This window comes from Anomaloglossus baeobatrachus, chromosome 2 (assembly GCF_048569485.1).
Source record: "Anomaloglossus baeobatrachus isolate aAnoBae1 chromosome 2, aAnoBae1.hap1, whole genome shotgun sequence".
Taxonomy (NCBI): Eukaryota; Metazoa; Chordata; class Amphibia; order Anura; family Aromobatidae; genus Anomaloglossus; species Anomaloglossus baeobatrachus.
The window spans coordinates 436,625,056-436,649,718 of NC_134354.1; the positions used below are offsets into that span (position 1 = coordinate 436,625,056).

General features: G+C 49.0%; 1 protein-coding gene across 2 annotated transcripts in view; it reads left to right on the plus strand.

The window, feature by feature from the left end:
- Positions 1 to 24,663, plus strand: part of AP2B1 (adaptor related protein complex 2 subunit beta 1) — a 202,989-nt gene that overhangs the window by 79,356 nt on the left and 98,970 nt on the right. For both annotated transcript variants that reach the window (XM_075336254.1, XM_075336255.1), the window contains exons 6-12: positions 4,222 to 4,412; positions 4,502 to 4,723; positions 6,468 to 6,588; positions 15,215 to 15,310; positions 15,427 to 15,542; positions 15,642 to 15,807; positions 18,564 to 18,662. In XM_075336254.1, coding sequence (XP_075192369.1) covers positions 4,222 to 4,412; positions 4,502 to 4,723; positions 6,468 to 6,588; positions 15,215 to 15,310; positions 15,427 to 15,542; positions 15,642 to 15,807; positions 18,564 to 18,662 — 1,011 coding nt within the window. The remainder of the gene's footprint in view (positions 1 to 4,221; positions 4,413 to 4,501; positions 4,724 to 6,467; positions 6,589 to 15,214; positions 15,311 to 15,426; positions 15,543 to 15,641; positions 15,808 to 18,563; positions 18,663 to 24,663) is intronic.

Here is a 24,663-nt window from a genome sequence, read left to right on the forward strand (position 1 = left end):
GGGGGCAGTGTGACAGCCGCGTCGGTGAACATGAAGTGGAGAGAGAGAATAGAGAAAAGTTGGTGACCTGCGTTTTGGTTGACAAAAATGCATCCAAAACACGCAGCTAACATTTTGGTTGCGTTTTGACACACCTCATTCCTTTCAGTAGGTGACAAAACTTGACCAAAAAGGCAAATAGAATGAACATGCTGCTTTTTTAGGCAACAATTTTGACAAATATTTGTCAAACAAAACACTGCCTAAAAAAACCTGCAACGTGTGGATGAAAATTTTGATTTCTCATAGACTTTGCTGGAGAATCAAAACGCATGCAGTTTGTCAATGACACAGTGCAGTAAAAAACGCAAGGTGCGCACATGGCCTATGTCCTATAAAGACCGTCGATTATACTAGACAGGATAAGAGTACTAGTGAAAGGATGTGATTTCAGGCAATGTGTTTAAAGCCCCGAGATATCACAAATGCATGTAATTGAGTTTATAAGCATGTACTATTCAGAAGCCGCGGCCGCTCTGCTTGGTTAATGTGTCTTTTCATTTGTCACACTATGACGTTTGGAGATATACACACTGCTATCCTTCAGACACTCTTCCTGAAACTCTGCTTTCTGAGATAGCTGTGTCGGGCTTTGACTACTGATCTTTCAATGGGAGGCACTTGAGTGTAGAAGTCATTCTATGAAGTATAACGGACGGCTTTATAATGGACTTGTCTTTTGGCTTTGTTTTCTTAATTGTATTCTACTCTCTTTGCTACCACTAAATGTCTACAAATACTGTGCTGAAATCATTAATATCAAGAACAGCAATCACAGTACAACAACTCTTATGATAGACTAGAAGGTGGCCCGATTCTACGCATCGGGTATTCTAGAATTTACGTATTGTGTAGTTAATGTATGATTTTTGTTATATATATATATATATATATATTATATAGATGTTGTTGTCTGTAGTTACCAAGTGTTTGTGTGGGGCGCTGTAAATGTTCTGGGTGTTGTCTGGGTGTGGCGGGGGGTGAGAGCGGTGTTGTATGTGTGTTGCGTTGTTTGTGGGGCGCTGTGTGTCTGTAGCGTTGTGTGTGTGTGTGTGTTGCGCGATTTGTGTGTGTGTGTGGTGTGTTTTGGGGGAGATATGTTTTGTGCAATGTGTGTGTTGTGCGGTATGTGCGTATATTTATGTATGCCGCGGTGTTTGTGTGTTGGGTGTTGTGTGTGTGCAGCGTTGTCTGTGTGTGTGGGTGTCTGTGTAGGGCGGTGTTTGTGGTTCCCAGTGTGTGTGTGTTGTGCAGTGCGCGTGTGTTGGGGGGAGGTGTGCACCTCCCATCGTGCTCCATCCCCCATGCTGCGCACTCCCCATCGTGCTCCATCCGCCATGCTGCGCACTCCCAAACGTGCGCCATCTCCCATGCTGCGCACTCCCAAACGTGGTCCATCCACCATGTTGCGCACTCCCAAACGTGCTCCATCCCCCATGCTGCGCACTCCCCATCGTGCTCCATCCGCCATGCTGCGCACTCCCAAACGTGCTCCATCCCCCATGCTGCGCACTCCCCATCGTGCTCCATCCCCCATGCTGCCCGCAGCATCAGCCTCTCTGCCCGCAGCATCAGCCTCTCTGCCCGCAGCATCAGCCTCTCTGCCCGCAGCATCAGCCTCTCTGCCCGCAGCATCAGCCTCTCTCCTCCCAGCATCAGCCTCTCTCCTCCCAGCATCAGCCTCTCTCCTCCCAGCATCAGCCTCTCTCCTCCCAGCATCAGCCTCTCTCCTCCCAGCATCAGCCTCTCTCCTCCCAGCATCAGCCTCTCTCCTCCCAGCATCAGCCTCTCTCCTCCCAGCATCAGCCTCTCTCCTCCCAGCATCAGCCTCTCTCCTCCCAGCATCAGCCTCTCTCCTCCCAGCATCAGCCTCTCTCCTCCCTAGCATCAGCCTCTCTCCTCCCAGCCTACCCCAGCCTCAGCCTCTCTTTTCTCAGCCTCCCCCTCCCAGCCTTCCCCAGGATCAGCCTCTCTTTTCTCAGCCTCCCCCTCCCAGCCTTCCCCAGGATCAGCCTCTCTCCTCCCAGGATCAGCCTCTCTCCTCCCAGCATCAGCCTCTCTCCTCCCAGCATCAGCCTCTCTCCTCCCAGCATCAGCCTCTCTCCTCCCAGCATCAGCCTCTCTCCTCCCAGCATCAGCCTCTCTCCTCCCAGCATCAGCCTCTCTCCTCCCAGCATCAGCCTCTCTCCTCCCAGCATCAGCCTCTCTCCTCCCAGCATCAGCCTCTCTCCTCCCTAGCATCAGCCTCTCTCCTCCCAGCCTACCCCAGCCTCAGCCTCTCTTTTCTCAGCCTCCCCCTCCCAGCCTTCCCCAGGATCAGCCTCTCTTTTCTCAGCCTCCCCCTCCCAGCCTTCCCCAGGATCAGCCTCTCTCCTCCCAGGATCAGCCTCTCTCCTCCCAGGATCAGCCTCTCTCCTCCCAGGATCAGCCTCTCTCCTCCCAGGATCAGCCTCTCTCCTCCCAGCATCAGCCTCTCTCCTCCCAGCATCAGCCTCTCTCCTCCCAGCATCAGCCTCTCTCCTCCCAGCATCAGCCTCTCTCCTCCCAGCATCAGCCTCTCTCCTCCCAGCATCAGCCTCTCTCCTCCCAGCATCAGCCTCTCTCCTCCCAGCATCAGCCTCTCTCCTCCCAGCATCAGCCTCTCTCCTCCCAGCATCAGCCTCTCTCCTCCCAGCATCAGCCTCTCTCCTCCCAGCATCAGCCTTTTCTGTCCCCAGCATCAGCCTTTTCTGTCCCCAGCATCAGCCTCTCTCCTCCCAGCCTACCCCAGCCTCAGCCTCCCACAGCATCAGCCTCTCTTCTCTCAGCCTTCCCCAGGATCAGCCTCTCTTCTCTCAGCCTTCCCCAGCATCAGCCTCTCTCCTCCCAGCATCAGCCTCTCTCCTCCCAGCATCAGCCTCTCTCCTCCCAGCATCAGCCTCTCTCCTCCCAGCATCAGCCTTTTCTGTCCCCAGCATCAGCCTCTCTCCTCCCAGCCTCCTCCAGCACGCCGTGCTCCTCTGCCGACACAGATCCGAACACACACACACACACACACACACACACACACACCCCCCGATCGCATACACTCACACACACCCGATCGCATACACTCACACACACCCGATCGCATACACTCACACACACCCGATCGCATACACTCACACACACCCGATCGCATACACTCACACACACCCGATCGAATACACTCATACACACCCGATCGCATACACTCACGCACACACATTGACGATATTGCACATACGCGCTCACACTCACAACATCCGGAGATACCACATGCTTCTGGCCATGTGATCCTCCGGCAGGTCCTGGAAGTTCACTGCACAGTATCGCCGCCGAGAAGCAAGCGATATCCCAGGATGTTGTCAGTGTGTGGATGCGATGTGTGTGTGTGAGAGTGAGTGTGATCTGATATGTGTGTGTTGTGTTATGTGTGTGCGTGTGTGTATGTTCCGCCGCTGCAGGACCTTGATGCGCTGGTAACTATGCTACCATGGTTACCAGCGTATCCCGTCCCCCGCTCGCACGGGAGCCCACACCAGCATACGGCGGCAACCCCAGCAACGCGAGGGTATGTGTCGGCTGGGTTGGCGGCGTACGCTGATGTGGGCTCCCGGGGGTACAGTACTCACCTGGGAGTCGTGGCTCCGTGTCGGTCGGTTCGGGGAATGCGTGCGGGGGGCGGGGTCAGAGCAAGCGTGCATTGCGTGAGGGGGGCGGGGCGTGGGCGAGTTGCCTGGGCGAGCGGCCAATCTGTGCGGGGGGGCGGGGCAATGGCGAGCCCAGCGGCCAATCAGCTTTGTGTCACCGTAAGGACACAATTTTGGGGCAAGACAGACAGACAGACAGACAGACTAAGGCAATTATATATATAGATTAGGACAGGTCAGCAATAGTAAGTGCTACTATATGTGACTTTTGTGTTCAAATAAGACCTTTTATCCTGTCTGAAATTCATAGACTTGCTTAACCTATAAGTATCTTAATGGAGTCAGAGAAATGTAAAAATGTAATTTAAATTTTCGTTATCCGCACCATTTTTGTCGAGGGACATAAATCAAGTTAAAGTGCTGTCATGGAAGATCCTGTCATATTTTGTGGCCTAGATTTGCATAATATACTGCTTAGATTTCATATAATGAGTATATCTTTCTATACATATACCCTACTCTTACTTTTCAGGTGGTTGCTAATGCCGTGGCTGCACTGTCTGAAATTAGCGAGTCCCATCCGAATAGTAACCTGCTCGACCTGAACCCACAAAACATCAATAAACTGTTGACTGCCCTGAATGAATGCACAGAATGGGGCCAAATCTTCATTTTGGACTGCCTGTCCAACTACAATCCCAAGGATGAGCGGGAGGCACAGAGGTGAGCAGTACGCTGGACTACTCTATGTTGGCTGGCATATCTCGTGATCTCAAATCTTCTTGTACTGAAGCAGTTCTTCTTTCATTCAGCATCTGTGAGCGGGTCACACCTCGCCTGTCTCATGCCAACTCTGCAGTAGTTCTGTCCGCCGTTAAAGTCTTGATGAAGTTCCTAGAACTGCTACCTAAAGACTCTGATTACTACACTATGCTTCTGAAGAAGTTGGCACCTCCATTGGTTACCCTGCTTTCCGGGGAGCCTGAAGTCCAGTATGTAGCATTAAGAAATATCAACCTCATTGTCCAAAAAAGGTAAGATTGACAGAACTTGAGGGATTGTGTTTTCTATAAATGTTGCTGAAGACTCATTGGGGCCAATTCATCATGCTAGGCTTGTGCTGCGTCAGTCTTGATGGAGGCGCCAAGTTCATTAAGAGCCACGCACCGATTTGGCGCTCCTTCTGAGTGGCCTGCGAGCCTGTGCGCCACACCAGAAATGCTACTCCAGTTAGGGACTGGAGTAGAATTAACAGCGTAAAAAAAACCTAAAAACTGCCAATTTTCATGAATTGGATGGGTGGGCATAACAAAGGTCCTGTCCTGCCTTTTCCACAGCTCCCCCCATTTTACCAGAGCTGATCCAAAGCTACATGCAAACGCCTTGTCTTTACTTTTGTAGCGTGAAAGCTTTGATGACTGTGGTCCATTGTCTTCATACACATATGTATTATTATTATTATTATTATTATTATTATTATTATTATTATAGCGACATTTATTCCATGGCGCTTTACAAGTGAAAGAGGGTATACATACAACAATCATTAACAGTACAAAACAGACTGGTATAGGAGGAGAGAGGACCCTGCCCACGAGGGCTCACAGTCTACCGGGAATGGGTGATGGTACAATATGTGAGGACAGAGCTGGTTGCGCAGTGGTGTACTGGACTGAGGGTTATTGTAGGTTGTAGGCTTGTTGGAAGAGATGGGTCTTGAGGTTCCTCTTGAATCTTTCCACTGTAGGGGAGAGTCTGATGTGCTGAGGTAGAGCGTTCCAGAGTATGGGATGGGGGAAGCACGGGAGAAATCTTGTATGCGATTATGGGAAGAGGAGATGAGAGAGGAGTAGAGAAGGAGATCTTGAGAGGATCTGAGGTTGCGTGCAGGTAGGTACCGGGAGACTAGGTCACAGATGTAGGGAGGAGACAGGTTGTGGATGGCTTTGTATGTCATGGGTAATGTTTTGAACTGGAGTCTTTGGGCAATGGGAAGCCAGTGAAGGGATTGGCAGAGTGGCGAGGCAGGGGAATAGGGAGGGGAGAGGTGGATTAAGCGGGCAGCAGAGTTTAGGATAGATTGGAGTGGTGCAAGAGTGTTGGAAGGGAGCCCACAGAGCAGGAGGTTGCAGTAGTCGAGGCGGGAGATGATGAGGGCATGCACTCATGTTTTTGCTGATTCTTGGTTAAGGAAAGTAGTAGCATCTATGGAAAGATTTCTTATGCTGACCACTGTCCGTTATAATTAACTGGTTGTCTATGCCAAACCACCCGATCTCTTTTGACAGCAGCTCGAATTTCATGTGTCGACTGGCTGCTTTTCAATGTTAATATGATGATGGTCATCTCCAGTTTATAGCTAGTATTTTGTAACTTTGCACATCTCAGCATTTGGTAATGAAGAATACGTGATATGTTGCCAGCACCCTTTGGATTTGGGCAATGCCTTTCATCTAGATCAGCTCCCACAAAGAACGCCAGCCTGGTAGTGACACACAGCAATCACTTCCAGGCTGCTGTATGGCCGTGAAACATTGAAATGTTGTGAGGGGAGATAGTGGAGAGACTTGCCCATTGACAAAAGGATTGGTATCCACCAGTTTTCAGTTTAGCACTACAGTTTCCAGCAGGAATAACCGGAACGGTGAGTGAAACACCTCTATTTTAACAAATATGAAAGGCCCTCACAAAATATATATTATTTGTGCATGTATATATGTGTGATAGATTAAATAGTGTGCAATATATGGCTGATAATTGCTTTTGTGTCGTTACCAGACCAGAGATCCTGAAGCAAGAAATTAAGGTGTTCTTTGTCAAATACAATGATCCAATTTACGTGAAATTGGAAAAGTTGGATATCATGATCAGACTGGCTTCCCAGGCCAACATTGCTCAGGTTAGCGTTGCTGTGCTCAATTACTTTGTTTCCTGTAATCTTTCACTCCTCTACAGTGTGCCTGTGCTAAATTACCGTATATACTCGAATGTAAGCCGACCCGAGTATAAGCCGAGACCCCTAATTTTACTACAAAAAAACTGGGAAAACTGCAGCAGCTACTGGTAAATTTTAAAAAATAAAAATAGATACCAATAAAATGTAATGTGCCCATCCTTATTCCCCCTTGTAGTAAGGTGCCCATTCTTGTCACCTGTGTGCCCCATCCTTGTACCTTCCTTGTAGTAATGTGCTCCAGCCTCGTCCATCCTATAGTAATGTGCCCCATACTTGTCTCCCCATTGTAGTAATGTGCCCCGACTTTGTGCTGTGTATTAATGTTCCCATTGTTTAGTAATGTCTTCATTCCAGTCACCTTATTGTTCCCTTATATGCCATTTTTTCTGACGCCTCATTGGGGGACACAGGACCATGGGTGTTATGCTGCTTATCCATAGGAGGACACTAAGTAGATGCAAAGATGTTAGCTCCTCCCCTGCAGTATACACCCCCTGGCCCAGCCAGGCTACTTCAGTTTTAGCTTAGTGTCTATAGGAGGCACATCTCTGCAGACTACTGCAGCAAGAATTTTTTGTTTTTAGAGGGCGACTGTTCCTTCGGGGACCGATTTCCCAAAACCATCAACAGGCAGAAACGCGGAGTATCGCCTCCCCGTACCCCCTCCTGCGACGCTGGATCCTGGGCTGTTACTCACTGGACGACAGGTCTCATGGCACTGATTTTCCAGAGCCCAGAGCAGATGAAAACTTCCTCAATCCCTCTTGCAGGCTCTGAGTTGATACACGTTCTGCACCAAGTGTGACCAGGCATCAGACTGCCATCTCCACAGGAGCTGAGGTGAGATCATTCCGATTTTTACAGAGCAGATGAAAACGTCTTCACTCCCTCTGGCAGGGTCTGATTTCATGCACGTTCTGTGACCGGACACAGCAGGCGTCAGAATCTGCACACTGGCTCCCTGACAGGAAATTGGAGCAAAGGTCACACTGACTGGATGCACATGGGCTGTGATTGCAGACTCCTGCATAGCATTCCACCTGTGGCGGAGGGAGGGGAGAGCTCCCAGGACTCAGTGCAGCCGCAGCTGTGGTTCACTTAGGCTACTTTCACACATCCGGTTTGAGCCCTGCGGCTCAATCCGGCTGTGAAAACTATGCAACGGATGCGGCGAAAACACCGCATCCTTTTTCATAAGTTTTTACATGCGGCCGGTCCGGTTTTTTCCGGTTGCGGCATGCTACTGAGCATGCGCAGTGGAAAAAACCGCATGCGGCGACCGGATGCGGTTTTTTCCGCATCGCGCCGCATCCGGCCTCCATAGGGATGCATTGAAAAATGCACCGCAGCGGCCGGATGCGGCGCGATGCGGTGTTTTTTGCCGGAGCAAAAAACGTTGCAGGGAACGTTCGATCCGGCCGCCGCATCGGCTAAATCTGCCGCATGCGGCAAAAACCGGACCGAACGCAAGCCCCTGCGGCACAATACGGCACTAATGTAAGTCTATGCAAAAAAAAACCGCAATCGGCGTTACAAAAGCCGGTTGCGGTTTTTCTGCAGAACGCCGTATTGTGCCACAGAGCAAAAATCCGGATGTGTGAAAGCAGCCTTATAGAGGTTTTTCTGTCCACCATTGTTGTGCAGGGCTGGAGGGGGGAAGGGGAGTCCCTTCCCACCATTTTTTGTTTTTTTTGTTTATTATATTTTCTCATGCACTCTTGTCAGAGCTAAGCCCCGTCTCCTCCGACACTCGATAAGCCACACCCCCCCCTCACAGGATCTGCAGAGCATTGCTCCCTCTTGTTGTGATCAGAGCCTGTGGGCGTGTCTCAGAGCTGGCTTCCTCCTTCCCACAGGAACTGTGACACAGGAGGAGGGGGGGGAGGGCCATCAGTGTTCTGGGTGAGTTATAGCCTCACTAGCATATTAGCTATGCAGTGCATTGCTCCCCCATTACAATCAGAGTTTGTGGCTCATCAGCCAGGGGCTGCAGTCACATGTTTTATGCCCTGCACAACTACAGCAACAACTTTAAGACGCTGAGCTACTAGGGGATGATAGCACCTCTTCCTTCTGTGAGTCCGGTGCCCCTGTAGCTTACCCCCCCTGCCACCACCGCAGCAACCGCTGCCAGCCCAGAGCCTACGGCTCCCAGTCCCCCAGAATGGGCACAGTTCCCAGAACCTAGGTGCTGGCTATGCAACATCGTCCTCACACCCCTCGGGGCCCCTGGACAGAACGCAGCCTGATGACACCTCTATAGAGGGTCCTTCTGATAAGAATCAGCCCTCTGCTTCACCGGTTGCAGATCAGAAAAAGGGCATGACCCCCATGGTTCTCCCTCTGGGGTACACAGATGGGGTTCTCCCACATGTTCCGCGGTCTCTGAGGAGCCGGAGGAAGGGGAATGATGTTTGTACCGGGATGATTCCTTGGTTTCAACCTCCCCGAGCAATCAAGCTGCGATGGACTTATTGCAGCAATCAACCAAAACTCTGCATGTGGAAGATCTCCCATCCACTATTACTGACCCTGCGGTCTCCTTTAAAAGGGTGAAGAAACCTAAAAAAAAGGGATTTTAACGCCGTTTCGGTATCCGTACACTCATTGAGTCCCGGTACCCCTTTGGCTTAGCTGTCTCTAAGGGCTGGGCTGATCCGGCCTCTGTGGACTTTCACCCGGCTTCCGCCTGCCTAAAGGACCACTCCTGGCTTTTACTTGATGGATCCTCCTTCAAGGACCCGACAGACAGACAAGTGGAGCAGCTCGATCGCTCTGCCTCGAGGCCGCGGGCCCCTCTCCCCTCCATGTGGGTCGCACAGGCACCAGGACTACCAGTTTCCCTCAGACCCTCACAGATGTAACAGTTCACATTGCTGCGGCGGCAGAGTACCTTATGCAGGCCTCCCTCGGCTCTGCTACCTGCGCAGTTATTGCCGCCTCAAATACCATAGCCATCCGTAAGGCCCTCTGGTTCCGATAATGGAGAGCGGACTCGGTCTCTAAGAAGCCTCTCACAGTACTCCTTTCCAGACCGATGGTTTGCCGATCATCTGGACAGGCTCTTTTTTTTTTTTTTGGTCTGACGCCACGGGAGAAAGAGTACCTCCCTCCCCCAACTCTAGCCCAGGATGTTTTTTACTAGACACGCAGGGCCCGACCTTCTCAGCCCTCCCCGAGTCCACCTCGTCCTGGCAGTCTAGACAAAGACCGAGGAGTCTCGACCTCCTCCATCTGGGCCGCCGCCTCAGACCACAAATGGGTGTGATACCTTGTGTCTTCCGGTTACCACATTGAATTCTGGACCCAATCCCCTGGTAAGTCTTTTCTCTCAAACCCCCCCCTTCCCAAAGGCTCCAAAACACCACGAGGCCTTCTCCTCAGCAATCCACTCCCTCCAAACGGCGGGGGTGATGGTACCTGTTCCGGACGGCGAGAGTTTCAAGGCCTTCTATTCCAACCTCTCGTGGTCCTCAAAAAAGGACGGGTCAGTTCACCCCATCCAGGACCTCTAACACCTGAGCAAACATGTGCACATAAGGAGATTCAGAATGGACTTCCTAGGGTCCATTATTACCTTTTATGGTCGAAGGAGAATTCCTTGCCTCCCTAGCTATCAGGGAAGCGTACCTGCACATACCCATCGCTCCAGCTCACCAAAAGTTCCTCCGCTTCGCGGTTCAGGACTCCTTTTTTTTTTTTTTTTTTTTTTTCCTTCTGTGGCCCTACCCTCGGCTCTGCCACAGCACCAAGGGTCTTAACTAAGGTCATGACGGCGGCCATGAGTGCCCTTCACGCCAGGAGAGTGGCTGTTCTGCCTTGCTTGGATGACATCCTCATCAAGGGCTCAACCAGCGTGCAGATCTCTGTGGGCACCCTATTCTGCTTAGGGCGGCTTCTGACTCCAGTCAAATCATCCCCGGTCCCGTCAAAATCCGTTGCCTCCTTGGCCATTTCCCTGGACACTCTTCGGGGCTTGATATTTTTCCCTCAAGACAAGGCAACTGCTCTGCAACAAGCGGTACACTGCCCTCTACGTACTCCTCTCGCTCCATACGATTCGGTATGAAAGTGCTAGGTAGGATAGCGGTGGCTATAGAGGCAGTGCTGCTTGCTTAGCCACACCACCGCCCACTGCAGCTTGCGCTTCTAGCTGCCTGGGACGAGCCCCTTTTCCTTGGACGAACTTTTCACCTGACACCTTCAGTCAGGTATGCGCTTTGCTGGTGGCTTCAGTCCTCTTTCATATCGAGAAGGAGTTTTTCTCCCCCAAGTGGACTGGATACTCCTGACCACGGACGTCAGCCTCTTAGTCTGGGGAGCAGCGTACTGGCTCCACACTGCTTTGGGACGTTGGACACCCCAGGAGTCTTCCCTTCCCAGAAATCATCCTGAAAATCAGCGCGATCTTCTCGCGCTCAGGTCATTCCCCCCTTCTGCTAGCAGGTCGTTTGATTCGGGTCCAATTGGACAATGCAACAGCTGTGGCGTAGGTCAATCGGCAGGGAGGTACCAGCAGCAAGACAGCTTATCTCGAGGTCCTCAGGATCCTCACTTGGGCCAAATCGACGGGGGTCTGTGTTTTCAGCGTTACCCATACCGGGAGTAGAGAACTGGGCGGCGGACCTTCTAAGTCGCCAAGGCCTGGTTGCCGGAGAGTGGTTTCTCCACCTAGAAGTGTTCCCACACATCTGCACTCACTGGAGTACACCAGACGTGGATCTAATGGCCTCAAGGTTGAACGCAAAGGTACCCGCGTTCTTAGCCAGGTCACGTGATCCACAGTCCATTGGCGCGGATGCTCTAGTCTCCTGAAGTCGTTTCGGTCTGCCTTACATGTTTTTCGCCTCTGCCCCTGCTGCCGCGAGTAATCAGGAAGATCAAGGCAGAAGGAGTCCCGGTGATACTAATAGCACCGGACTAGCCCAGGTGCGCCTGGTATGCTGAATTAGTACAATTGCCCATGGCGCCTGGTAAGCATCCCAGACCTGCTGACCCAAGGGCCCATTTCCCATCAGAACTCCAGAGCCCTGAAGCTGACGGCCTGGCCATTGAGACCTGGACTTTAACAAAGGTCATCTCCACCATGTACAGTGCCCGAAAGCCGGCCTTCATCCCGTTTTTACCACCGTACGTGAAAAACTTTCCTTTCCCAGTGCAGGGATTCTAATGTCCAACCTATGCCTCTGGCGATCCCCAGAATTCTTGATTTTTTTTTTTTTTTGGCAGTCAGGTTGCAAAAGGGGTTGGCCCTCAGCTCCCTTAAGGGGCAGGTTTCATCTCTCTCTATATTCTATTAACACCGCCTAGCTTGCAATCCGCAAGTCAAGACTGTCCTCAAGGGTGTTTCCCATCTAGTTTCCCTGTATAAACGGTCGCTGGATCCATGGGACCTCAATCTCGTTTTGGACGGTATCCAGAGGTCCCTTTTTGAACCTCTTAAGGAATCTTCTCTTGCTCTTCTCTCCTGGAAGGTAACATTCTTAGTGGCGATTACGTCCATCAGACAAGTTTCGGAACTGGCAGCACTCTCTTGCCGCGAACCCTTTCTGATCTTTCATCAGGACAAGGTGGTTCTACGCCCCCTTCCGGATTTTTTTCCGAAGGTTACTTCCCCGTTTCATATGAACGAGGACATTGTTCTGCCTTCCTTTTGTCCAGACCCAGTCCATAGGGTGGAAAGGGTTCTATATTTGCTAGACCTTGTGAGGGCTCTCAGATATTATGTACCTAGGACAGCCCCTTTAGGAACATAGACTCCTTGTTCGTCATTCTTGAAAGGCCTAAGAAAGGAGAGGCAGCTTCATAAGCAACGCTGGCTCGCTGGATTCGCTCTGTGATCCAGGAGGTCTACCGCTTGCAACTCAAGCCCATTCCTAGTGGGCTGCGGACTCATTCCACGCGAGCAGTTGGCGCCTCTTGGGCCATTAGGCATCAGGCTTCAGTGGAACAGAGGTGTAAGGCTGCGACCTGGTCTTGCCTACATATTGTTTCAAAGCATTACTGAGTCCATACCCAGGCTTCGGCTGAGGCGAACTTAGGTAGGAAAATTCTGCAAACGATAGTGGAGTACCTATCTCAGTAGGCGCTCCTGGCTATCTGGGACTGGTTCCTAGTCCTTGGGTTGCGTTGTTTATTGTTTACCCACCCATGGACTGCTTTAGGACGTCCCATGGTCCTGTGTCCCCCAATGAGGCGTCAGAAAAACGGATTTTTGTGTACTCACCGTAAAATCGTTTTCTCTTAGCCATCATTTGGGAGACACAGCACCCTCCCTTTTGCCCTGTTGGGCCTTAGCTTTTTTTCTGTCTCAGTACTTTTTGTTATGAGTATTCACTCACAGTTTTTGTTACTTGTTCTCCTACTGCTTGTGTACTAAAACTGAAGTAGCCTGGCTGGGCCAGGGGGTGTATACTGCAGGGGAGGAGCGAACATCTTTGCATCTACTTAGTGTCCTCCTATGAATAAGCAGCATAACACCCATGGTCCTGTGTCCCCCAATGATGGCTAAGAGAAAACGATTTTACGGAGAGTACACAAAAATCCGTTTTTTCTCACCTGTCTTCCATTCCCACGGTGTCCCGCGGTGACCTGCTTCTTGCGGACCGCAGGCACGTGGACCCCTCGATGATCTCTTCCAATGCACCGGGCCGACGCTGCTGTCAACTTTCAGCGCTTTACTGCAGTTGAATGCTTTGTGGAGCAGCAAAGCATTCCACTGCAGTAAAGTGATGACTGCAGCGGTGGCACCATGCACCAGACGCGATCGAGGGGTGCTTCTTGCAGACCGCAGGCACATAGACCACTGCATGATCGCGCCCGGATCACTGGGTTGCTGCTGCCGTCAGTGATTTACTGCAGTTGAATGCTTTGCTGTGCTGTGTCGACCCTGTGCACCGGACTCAATCATGCAGAGGTCCATGTGACTGGGGTCCGGAACAAGCAGGTAAGGGGACACCGCAGGAATGGAGGACAGGTGAGAATAATTTTTTGTGGGAACCTCATTTAAGTATAAGCTGAGGGGGGGGGGGGCATTTTTAGCTTAAAAAAAATAAGTTGGAAAACTCTAGTTTATACTCGAGTATATACGGTAAATGGAAAAAATAAATTCATGTCTGAACATTTTATTTTGTAAGTAAGAAAGTGTAAGCAAAATATTATCCATAAAACCTGTGGTAATATGCGCTAAAGAGTTCATATGCTCATATTCTTTTAGGAGGTAAGATCTCCTTCAGAGTCTTTAATGTACATGTTATTTAATGTACTTGTTTTTTGATGACTGAACATTGTACCTATTATTATGGGTTTGATCACATATCAGTTTAGTTTTTTTAGCAACAATTTTGTACAGTTGTCTATAAAGCACCACTAATTTCCATAGTGCTTTATAGGGAGCATCATCACTGTCATCTAATTTCTATATCCGTATGTCTTTGGGGTGTATGAGGAAACCGGAGGAAACCCACAGAGAACATATTTATTGCAGATGTAGTTTTTGGTGGGATTTCAAACCCAGCACTGGAAGGCAACAATGCTAACCACTGAGCCATCGCCCTGCTGATCACACTTGCCCATTCAGGTGTATGGGTCTGTGAAAAAACAGCACTATAATGCTATCTGTTTTGTCACTGGTTAATGGGTATGAGCAGCTTGGAAATGTATTTAGTCTTTCCCTTGCAAGAAAAACAGTTGCTAAGTTGCTACTTTAATGGTTAAAAACAATAGATCCAGCCAACTGATTAAAATGGTCTATTTTATTTCCTCATATTCAAAAATAATTAGAAAAAAAAAGGGCCTAATGCTGAGTCCAATTGCTAGATTACATCAAAGCCGTGCATGCAATCCTATTTATATGACTTTACTCTACTCTAAACATGATTGTCTATTGCAATGAACATGTGCCATAATTGCTGCAGATCTCAGATAGACCACATCTCCACAACCTTTTGTAAACTTGCAGATCGCTAAAGTCCTTCATTTTTTTTTTTCTAAGCTGGTCCTGCCAATAGTAAATGGTGCCCACAGCCAGGGTTTGTATGCTTTGTCTAGCAGTTCAGTAACTGGCATTGTAGAGCGTGTCTGACCAGTAGCCCGCCCCGCGTGTCTGACCAGTAGCCCTCCACTTCCCCTGTCTGGCCAGTAGCCCGCCTCCCCCCGTGTCTGACCAGTGGCCCTCCCCCCCCCCCCCCCCCCCCGTATCTGACCAGTAGCCCTTCCCTCCCCCCCCCCCCCGTGTCTGACCAGTAGCCCTCCCCCCCCCCGTGTCTGACCAGTAGCCCTCCCCCCCCCCCCGTGTCTGACCAGTAGCCCCCCCCCGTGTCTGACCAGTAGCCCGCCTCCCCCCAGTGTCTGACCAGTAGGCCGCCTCCCCCCGTGTCTGACCGGTAGCTTCTTATGTCATCTTTATACAAACCTGTACATCCAGGTGTATTATACAATGAATGTTTTGGTAGGTGTGTAAATTGTAACTATTTCGATGACCTTGTAAGTCATTAGTGGAGTGGCTATATGCCAGTTAGTAGTATTATATATTGTATTAAGCCATGTTTTTAATTTTTCCATTCTGCAGGTATTAGCTGAGCTGAAAGAGTATGCTACTGAAGTGGATGTTGATTTTGTTAGGAAAGCAGTTCGTGCCATTGGAAGATGTGCCATCAAAGTAGAAGTAAGTTATTTTTATTACCCTGTGCATAATACATTTCTCCTTTTTTCTTTAGTGTATGTCCTCAGAATTGAATAAATAGTAAATGTACCAATAACATTGTATATCTTCCCCCACAGCAATCTGCAGAGCGATGTGTGAGCACCCTTCTGGACCTCATTCAGACCAAAGTCAACTATGTGGTACAAGAAGCTATCGTAGTCATCCGAGACATCTTCCGCAAGTACCCCAACAAGTATGTTAGTCATCATAGTGAGCTTATAGATGTTTGGTTGGTTTGCCATACATGTAGCCTGTCTACGAAGATGTAATCCTTTGTCTTCCTTTGTGACAGGTATGAGAGCATCATTGCCACTTTATGTGAGAATTTGGATTCTCTAGATGAGCCTGATGCCCGGGCAGCCATGATTTGGATTGTCGGAGAGTATGCAGAGCGCATAGATAATGCTGATGAGCTGCTGGAGAGCTTTTTGGAAGGATTCCATGATGAAAGCACACAGGTAGCAGCATGTCTATGGGCACAAAACCAAACTAGTAAATGGCACGCCAGATATATAGATGGATAAAGTTCTGATTTTTTTTTTGTCCTAAACCATATTTAGTAATTTGTGAAAAACTGTGCATGCTGAACTATTTAACAAGGATGTTTTTGTTCTCCCAGAGCATTGTCACCCATAGTGCAGAATGCGCAGCAGTGATGTAGCAGGCACAGCCTGAGCTGCAGGCTCTAGTAATGTCTGCCAAGAGCCTGTGGAGCGGCCATTACTGCTACACTGCTGCTGTCTCTCCGATATAGGTGACATTGCGGGATTGTCCTTGTCAAAGATTCGGTTATCACATCATTCTGTTTGCGTTACTAATTAATGTCTGTGACACAATAAACATTTTTGAAAGGTTGTTCCCCTGAATACAGCAGTTACTCTACTGCACATATGTTGTTTAGTAGCAGATGCTGGTACCACAGATCAACTTCTAGTCAAATGTACACATCTGCAATACCCGGCAGCAGCCACTAAGCAGGTAATGGAGAAATGCTGGTCTTCTCTGCAACAGCTAACATCCGGCCTCTGCTGGTGTGAAGAACTGATCAGTGGGGCTGCCGGGCGTCAGACCTACGAATGATCTGATATTGTTGACCTATCCTAAGGATAAGTAATCGGTTTCATTCTTTCATTTTACATCTATACACTGTAATGCTATGATGAATTATGGATCTTGAAATCCTTCAAGGTTAGACACAACCAATTTAACCTCTTCACGGCACATGACGTACTGGGTATGTCATGGATCGTCTGAGGTTAATCCCTGCCGCCTGCAGTCCGCGACGATCCGCTCACATCTCCGCTGATTTCAACAGCTGAGATGTGTGCCTGCCAGGTGCGAGTGGAATCTCATTCCACCCGCGCCTATTAACCCCTTGCATCTCGTATCTTACCCACCCCCATCAGAACTCACGTGACGTTATCACGCGACTTCAGGTTGTTGCCATGGTAGCACAGGGTCATGTGATGACTCCTGTAGCTATCATGAGTCCCTTTCTCTCACTGCCGGCGGAGGGCAGTGTGTGAGAGTAAAGCAGCTTTTCTCCAGATCTCAGCTGTGTAACTGTGATCTGGAGAAATGGAAGAGCGATCAGATTGCTGATCGTTATAGTCCCCTAGGGGACCTAGTAAAATAAAAAAAAAAAATAAAGTTAAAAAAACTTAAGTTCAAATCACCCCCCATTTGACGGATTGAAAATTAAAGGGTTAAAAAAAATGAAAAATATACACATATTTGGTTTCTTCGCGTTCAGAAATGCCCAATCTATTAAAATATAAAATCAATTAATTTGATCGGTTAACGGCATAGCGGCAAAAAAATTCCAAATGCCAAAATTAAGGTTTTTTTTTTGGTCGCTGCAAATGTTCCACAAAATGCAAGAACAGGCGATCAAAATGTAGTATCTGGGCAAAAATGGTACCATTAAAAATATCAGCTAAAGATTCAAAAAATAAGCCATCACTGAGCCATAGATCCCGAAAAATGAGAACGCTACGGGTTTCAGAAAATGGCGCTAAAAGTACATCACTTTTTTTGGACAAAGTTGTGATTTTTTTTTAACCTCTTAGATAATAGTAAACCTATACATGTTTAGTGTCTACAAACTCGTACCGACCTCAACCATCACACCAACACATCACTTCTATCATATAGTGAACACTGTGAATAAAATATCCCAAAAACATTTGTGCGATCACATTTTTTTTTTGCATTTTTTCCGCACTTGAAATTTTTTTGCTGTTTTCCAGTACACTACATGGTAAAACTTATGGTTCAATTTAAAAATACAACTTTTCCCGCAAAAAACAAGCCCTTATATGGCAAGATTGAGGGAAAAATAAAAAAGTTACGGCTCTCTGAAAAAGAGGGGAGGAAAAAAAACAAAAAACAAAAAAAAAAATGGAAAATCGCCCGGGGGTGAAGGTGTTAATGGAGTGTTGTTGTTATTTAATATTAATACAAATTAATTGATGGCCACCAGTGCAAAAGAAATACCTGTTCCAGAAATGGCTGAACTAATTCACATTAAGGGAAGAGATGAGAGGAGCAAAACAGTCCCATCCTTATATTATAGATACAAAAGCCAGTGAAAGGCAATCTGTCAGCAGGTTTTTGCTATGTAATCTGAAGACAGTAGGAGATGGGGGCTGAGAAACAAATTTTAGTATTGTCACTTATAAGGCTGTGTGCTGCGGTTTGCATACAATGAATGATTGTTTTATCACAATAAAACTTATCACAGCCATGACTACAGCTCATAATGCTGCTAAACCAACCACAACCGCCTCCTGTGATAAGCAGCTCACTGTCAATAGACAATGTACACAGTGAGCTACGGTGTGGATGGTGTTAGCTCTCTGAGCTTTACTACATTGAAGAACTCTGATTGTATCACAACTGCTTCACCCAGTAATCTCAGTGATACATCATTGGAATCGGTGTCTATTTTCCTACATTATGCTGCTCCCAGATGATGCAGCAAAAACCTGGTAAGATTCCCTTTAATCTCTTTATTGAGAAGTACAGAAGAGGTATTTTATATTTATCTGGTCTTGTTTGTATATAGAATATTGGAATCTTGTTTTAGTTTTGCACTCTTTTCTTAGCTGGATGGCGGAGGGAAATATGAAAAGATTCAGATGGTGGCTGAGAATTTGTTATAATGTCAGGAGCATTTTTTAAGTAGCTTTTTCTTTCTCCGTGTTTCCCTTAGGTGCAGCTGACTCTTCTGACTGCCATTGTAAAACTGTTTTTGAAGAAGCCATCTGAGACCCAAGAGCTGGTACAACAAGTTCTGAGCCTTGCTACACAGGTATGTCTTCTAAATAAGCACAGTCATGCATATAATCTCTAGCATTTAAAGTGTTCAATCTGATATAACTGACGTTCCAAAGCAAGAGCCTGGGTCCTGTGCTGTTAAACATAGTATGCAAGCCACTAATTTTAGGACTTTGTTATACTTTTTTTTTTTACCCTCCTTGTGTTTTCCTGAGGATTTTTAAAGTTTTTTTGGTCTATTAAATCATAATTATAGTCTATTACAATTTGCTCGCCATGTTCCCTGAAGTCTGAATTGGTCTCATCTACGTTTCAGGTGTTCCTTTCTCTTTCTCTTTACACTATAGAGCTCTTATATACAGCATTCCAGAATACTGTATATAAGAGCCCTGGCCGATCTGTAGAATGTAAAAAAAAAACAATTTAAAATACTCACTTAGGGGACGGTCCGGTCTGATGTGTGTCGCTGCTCTCCGGTCCGGCACCTCCTCTCTGCTGTGATCGCCGTCTTCCTTCTTCTGAGGCCCGTGTGCATGATGCGTCCTATGTCATACACATTAGTCGGCATTGAGGTTCTGCGCAGGCGCACTTTGATCTGCCCTGCTCAGGGCAGGGGAGATCAAAATACGCCTGTGCAGGACCGCAGTGTCGACCTGTGTGGATAACATAGATGCATCATCCACACTGGGCTGGGTAGAAGGAGGACTGAGATCACAGCAGAGAGGAGCGCCAAGACCGGGGAGGAGCGATACACATCGGACTGTACCGCTCCCTAGGTGAGTATTATAAAGTGTTTTTTACATTCTACAGATCACCCAGGGCTCTTACGTACAGTATTCTGGAATGCTGTATATACGGACTCACTGGTGGTGGTCGCAGCTTATAGGGGCCAAATCTGGTGACAGGTTCCCTTTCAATAGAATATTAAAAAATGTTTATGGGTGAATGACTGCACATTTCCTGAAGCAAATTAGCCCAGCAATATTGCAGTTGCCATTTGGCAAGTGTAATAGGTTCAAAATGGCTGTCAAGTAAAAAACAGATATTTTCTGTCTATTATAAATAAGATTGTGTGATCACATTCGGCAAAGTTACCCACTATCACAGGGGTGGTATGCAGTCCACAATATCAGCCTAGTAAAGATCTAAGAAAGTTTGGATGCGCTCCTTTGCAGCACAATGCTGCGATGATGCTACATATGTTTAACTTTTTAATTTCTATTTTTTTTTTTTTACTGGGGGAAGGGATTGGAATTTTTATATATCTTAATGTTTTTATAATTTTAACAACTATATGATTTTTTTCTTGTATTCCCCTTAACTTCAATTTGCAATAATAATAATAATATTATAATATTTATTCATTTTATATAGCGCTATTAATTCCATAGCGCTTTACATACAATGGCAACACGGTCCCCATTGGGGCTCACAATCTAAATTTCCTATCAGTATGTTTTTGGATCACTTTTGGATCAGATCACTTTAATAATAATAATAATAATAATTAATTATTCATAATATTTTTTCTTTTTCGCTCCTAATTGGGAGACCCAGACAATTGGGTGTATAGCTACTGCCTCCGGAGGCCGCACAAAGTACTACACTTAAAAGTGTAAGGCCCCTCCCCTTCTGGCTATACACCCCCCCGTGGGAGCACGGGTCCCTCAGTTTTTTGCTTTGTGCGAAGGAGGTCAGACACGCACGCATAGCTCCACTGTTTAGTCAGCAGCAGCTGCTGACTATGTCGGATGGAAGAAAAGAGGACCCATACTAGGGTCCCCAGCATGCTCCCTTCTCACCCCACTTTCTGTCGGTGGTGCTTGTTAAGGTTGAGGTACCCATTGCGGGTACGGAGGCTGGAGCCCACATGCTGATTCCTTCCCCATCCCCATTAGGGCTCTGGGCGAAGTGGGATTTTACCGGTCTCCAGGCACTGAGACCGTGCTCCATCCGCAGCCCCTGGAGAAGCCGCTGGATATGGAGCGGAGTATCGTCAGGGACATGGCCCTGCTCCGTCAAGGTACTCTGTGTCCCCGTGCATACGCGCGCACACCGCAGCATTGCTGGGTGTGTTAGTGCGCCGGGGACAACAGCGCTGCTGCGCTTGTGCCATTTCCTCACTTCAGCTTAGCTGAGTGGGTAGACTCAGGGAGAACGGTCGCGCCGGCCGCTGGGACTGCGACGCGGCTGGGACTTGTGGTGCGCCGGGGACTTCCGCGCTGGCCGTGCATATATCACGGCCGCGCTTATTACTACAGTCCCCGGCTTTTTGCGGCCTAGTTCGTTCGTTCCCGCCTCCGCACCTGCCAGTCAGGAGGAGGGCGGGACGCTGTACAGAGCATCAGAGCTGAGGGCTGGAGTCGTTTTTACATACTCCAGCCCTCACACCAGGCACAGCAGGACGCAGTTTCCCGCTCTTTGTTTGTGGCACGCCCACGGTCCGCCCCTCTTCACAGCGCCGGCAGCCATTCCTGCCTGCACGCTGAGCTGCAGAGGGGAGACGGGGAGACCCAGACACGGGATTCTACGGCCTCATACCCGCTGTTCAGCGGGCGGTAAGCAGCCTCAAGGGCTCACCCCCACTTGTGCCGTTTGTATACTGAGTATTTTGTGTTTGCAAATACTTTGTACTGTACGGTCGCTGGTGATTCTCGGCTATACCCCCTCCTAGATTACAAGGAGGCAACAGCATGTCGTCCGCAAAACGCAAGGGTGCCAAGGCACAGACATTATATGCTGCCTGTACCGCATGTGGGGCTGCTCTACCGGCAGGTTCCACTGACCCCCATTGTGTGCAGTGCTCGGCTCCTGTGCAACTTGCACAGCCGGGGCCTCGGCTGGACGTGACCCAGGGTGTACCACCTGTGAATGCTGTCCAGGTGACAGGAACGGAGTTTGCAGCTTTTGCTGACAGATTGTCTATGACCATGTGAAAGATTCTTGAAACATTGCAGTCTAGACCAGTAACTCAGACCATGGACACTGTGGCATCATTGCTCCCTGGTCCCCCTCAGCTGGAACACTTCCAAGCTCCGGGGGTGTCACATGCACCCCAGGGTGACGATTCTGACTCGGACGACAGTCCCAGACAACCTAAGCGGGCTCGTTATGAGGGGCCCTCAACTTCGTCTCACTGGTCAGGATCCCAGCGGGACGAATCTATGGGTGATGAGGCGGATGTAACTGATCAAGATTCTGATCCTGGGTCCGCTCTCAATCTGGATACACCGGATGGTGACGCCATAGTGAATGATCTTATAGCGTCCATCAATAGGATGTTAGATATTTCTCCGCCAGCTCCTACTGAGGAGGAGGCAGCTTCACAGCAGGAGAAATTCCATTTCAGATATCCCAAGCGTAAATTAAGCACCTTTCTGGACCACTCTGACTTTAGAGATGCAATCCAGAAACACCACGCTTATCCTGAGAAGCGGTTTTCTAAACGGCTTAAAGATACACGCTATCCTTTTCCCCCTGACGTGGTCAAGGGTTGGACCCAGTGTCCCAAGGTGGACCCTCCAATCTCCAGGCTTGCAGCTAGATCCTTAGTTGCAGTAGAAGATGGAGCGGCACTTAAAGATGCCACTGACAGGCAGATGGAGCTCTGGCTGAAATCCATCTATGAAGCTATTGGAGCGTCGTTGGCGCCAGCTTTCGCAGCCGTATGGGCACTCCAAGCTATTTCAGCTGGGCTTATACAAGTTGACTCGGTCACACGTACATCTGCCCCGCAGGTGGCACCATTGACCTCTCAAATGTCTGCATTCGCGTCTTACGCGATTAATGCTGTCCTGGACTCTACGAGCCGTACGGCGGTGGCGTCAGCCAACTCCGTGGTTTTGCACAGAGCCCTGTGGTTGAGAGAATGGAAAGCAGATTCTGCTTCCAAGAAGTGCTTAACCAGTTTGCCTTTTTCTCGTGACCGATTGTTTGGGGAGCGTTTGGATGAAATCATTAAACACTCCAAGGGTAAGGACTCATCCTTACCTCAACACAGACAAAACAAGCCCCAACAAAGGAGGGGTCAGTCTGGTTTTCGGTCCTTTCGAGGCTCAGGCAGGTCCCAATTCTCCTCGTCCAAAAGGACTCAAAAGGATCAGAGAGGCTCAGATTCTTGGCGGACTCAGTCACGCCCAAAAAAGACAGCAGGAAGAACCGTTACCAAGACTGCTTCCTCATGACTTTCAGCCTCCTCTCTCCGCATCCTCGGTCGGTGGCAGGCTCTCCCGCTTTGGCGGCATTTGGCTGTCACAGGTCAAAGACCGTTGGGTGACGGACATTCTGTCTCACGGGTACAGGATAGAGTTCAGCTCTCGTCCTCCAACTCGTTTCTTCAGAACTTCCCCACCGCCCGACCGAGCCGATGCTCTGCTGCAGGCGGTGGCCGCTCTAAAGGCGGAAGGAGTGGTGACTTCCGTTCCTCTTCAGGAACAAGGTCACGGTTTTTACTCCAATCTGTTTGTGGTGCCAAAGAAGGACGGGTCCTTTCGGCCCGTCCTGGATCTAAAGTTGCTCAACAAACACGTAAAAACCAGGAGGTTCCGGATGGAATCTCTACGCTCCGTCATAGCCTCAATGTCTCAAGGAGATTTCTTAGCATCAATAGACATCAAAGATGCTTATCTTCACGTGCCGATTGCGCCAGAGCATCAGCGTTTTCTACGCTTCGTTATAGAAAGCGAACACCTGCAGTTCGTAGCGTTACCTTTCGGGCTGGCAACAGCCCCTCGGGTCTTCACCAGGGTCATGGCAGCAGTAGTAGCTGTCCTGCACTCGCAGGGTCACTCCGTGATCCCGTATTTGGACGATCTACTTATAAAGGCACCCTCTCAAGAGGCATGCCAACACAGTCTGAACGTGGCACTGAAGACTCTCCAGAGTTTCGGGTGGATTATCAACTTTTCAAAGTCAAATCTAACCCCGACCCAATCACTAACATATCTTGGCATGGAGTTTCATACTCTCTCAGCGATAGTGAAGCTTCCACTGGACAAGCAGTGCTCTCTGCAGACAGGGGTGCAATCTCTCCTGCAGAACCAGTCCCACTCCTTGAGGCGCCTCATACATTTCCTAGGGAAGATGGTGGCAGCAATGGAAGCAGTCCCTTTCGCGCAGTTTCATCTGTGCCCTCTACAATGGGACATTCTCCGCCAATGGGACGGGAAGTCGACGTCCCTCGACAGGGATGTCTCCCTCTCTCAGGCAACCAAGGACTCTCTCCGATGGTGGCTTCTTCCCACCTCATTGTCAAAAGGAAAGTCGTTCCTACCCCCATCCTGGGCGGTGGTCACGACAGATGCGAGCCTATCAGGGTGGGGAGCAGTGTTTCTTCACCACAGGGCTCAGGGTACGTGGACTCAGAGAGAGTCCACCCTTCAGATCAATGTTCTGGAAATCAGAGCAGTCTATCTTGCTCTGCGAGCCTTCCAACAGTGGCTGGAGGGCAAGCAGATCCGGATTCAGTCGGACAATTCCACAGCGGTGGCGTACATCAAGATGGCGTCACGGCACAACAACAAGGTCCCGGTTTTCATGGCACGGTCTCACGATCACCGAGCTCTGGCGGCAGACGCCTTAGTTCAGGATTGGTCGCAGTTCCGACTACCTTATGTGTTCCCACCTCTGGCATTGTTGCCCAGAGTGCTCCGCAAAATCAGGTCCGACTGCCGTTGCGCCATTCTCGTAGCTCCAGACTGGCCAAGGAGGTCGTGGTACCCGGATCTGTGGCATCTCACGGTAGGACAACCGTGGGCGCTACCAGGCCGTCCAGACTTGCTGTCTCAAGGGCCGTTTTTCCATCTGAATTCTGCGGCCCTGAACCTGACTGTGTGGCCATTGAGTCCTGGATCCTAGGGACCTCAGGTTTATCTCATGATGTTGTTGCCACCATGAGACAGGCTAGGAAACCATCCTCCGCCAAGATCTACCACAGAACGTGGAAGATATTCTTATCTTGGTGCTCTGCTCAGGGAGTTTCTCCCTGGCCATTTGCATTGCCTATTTTTCTTTCCTTCCTGCAGTCTGGGTTGGAA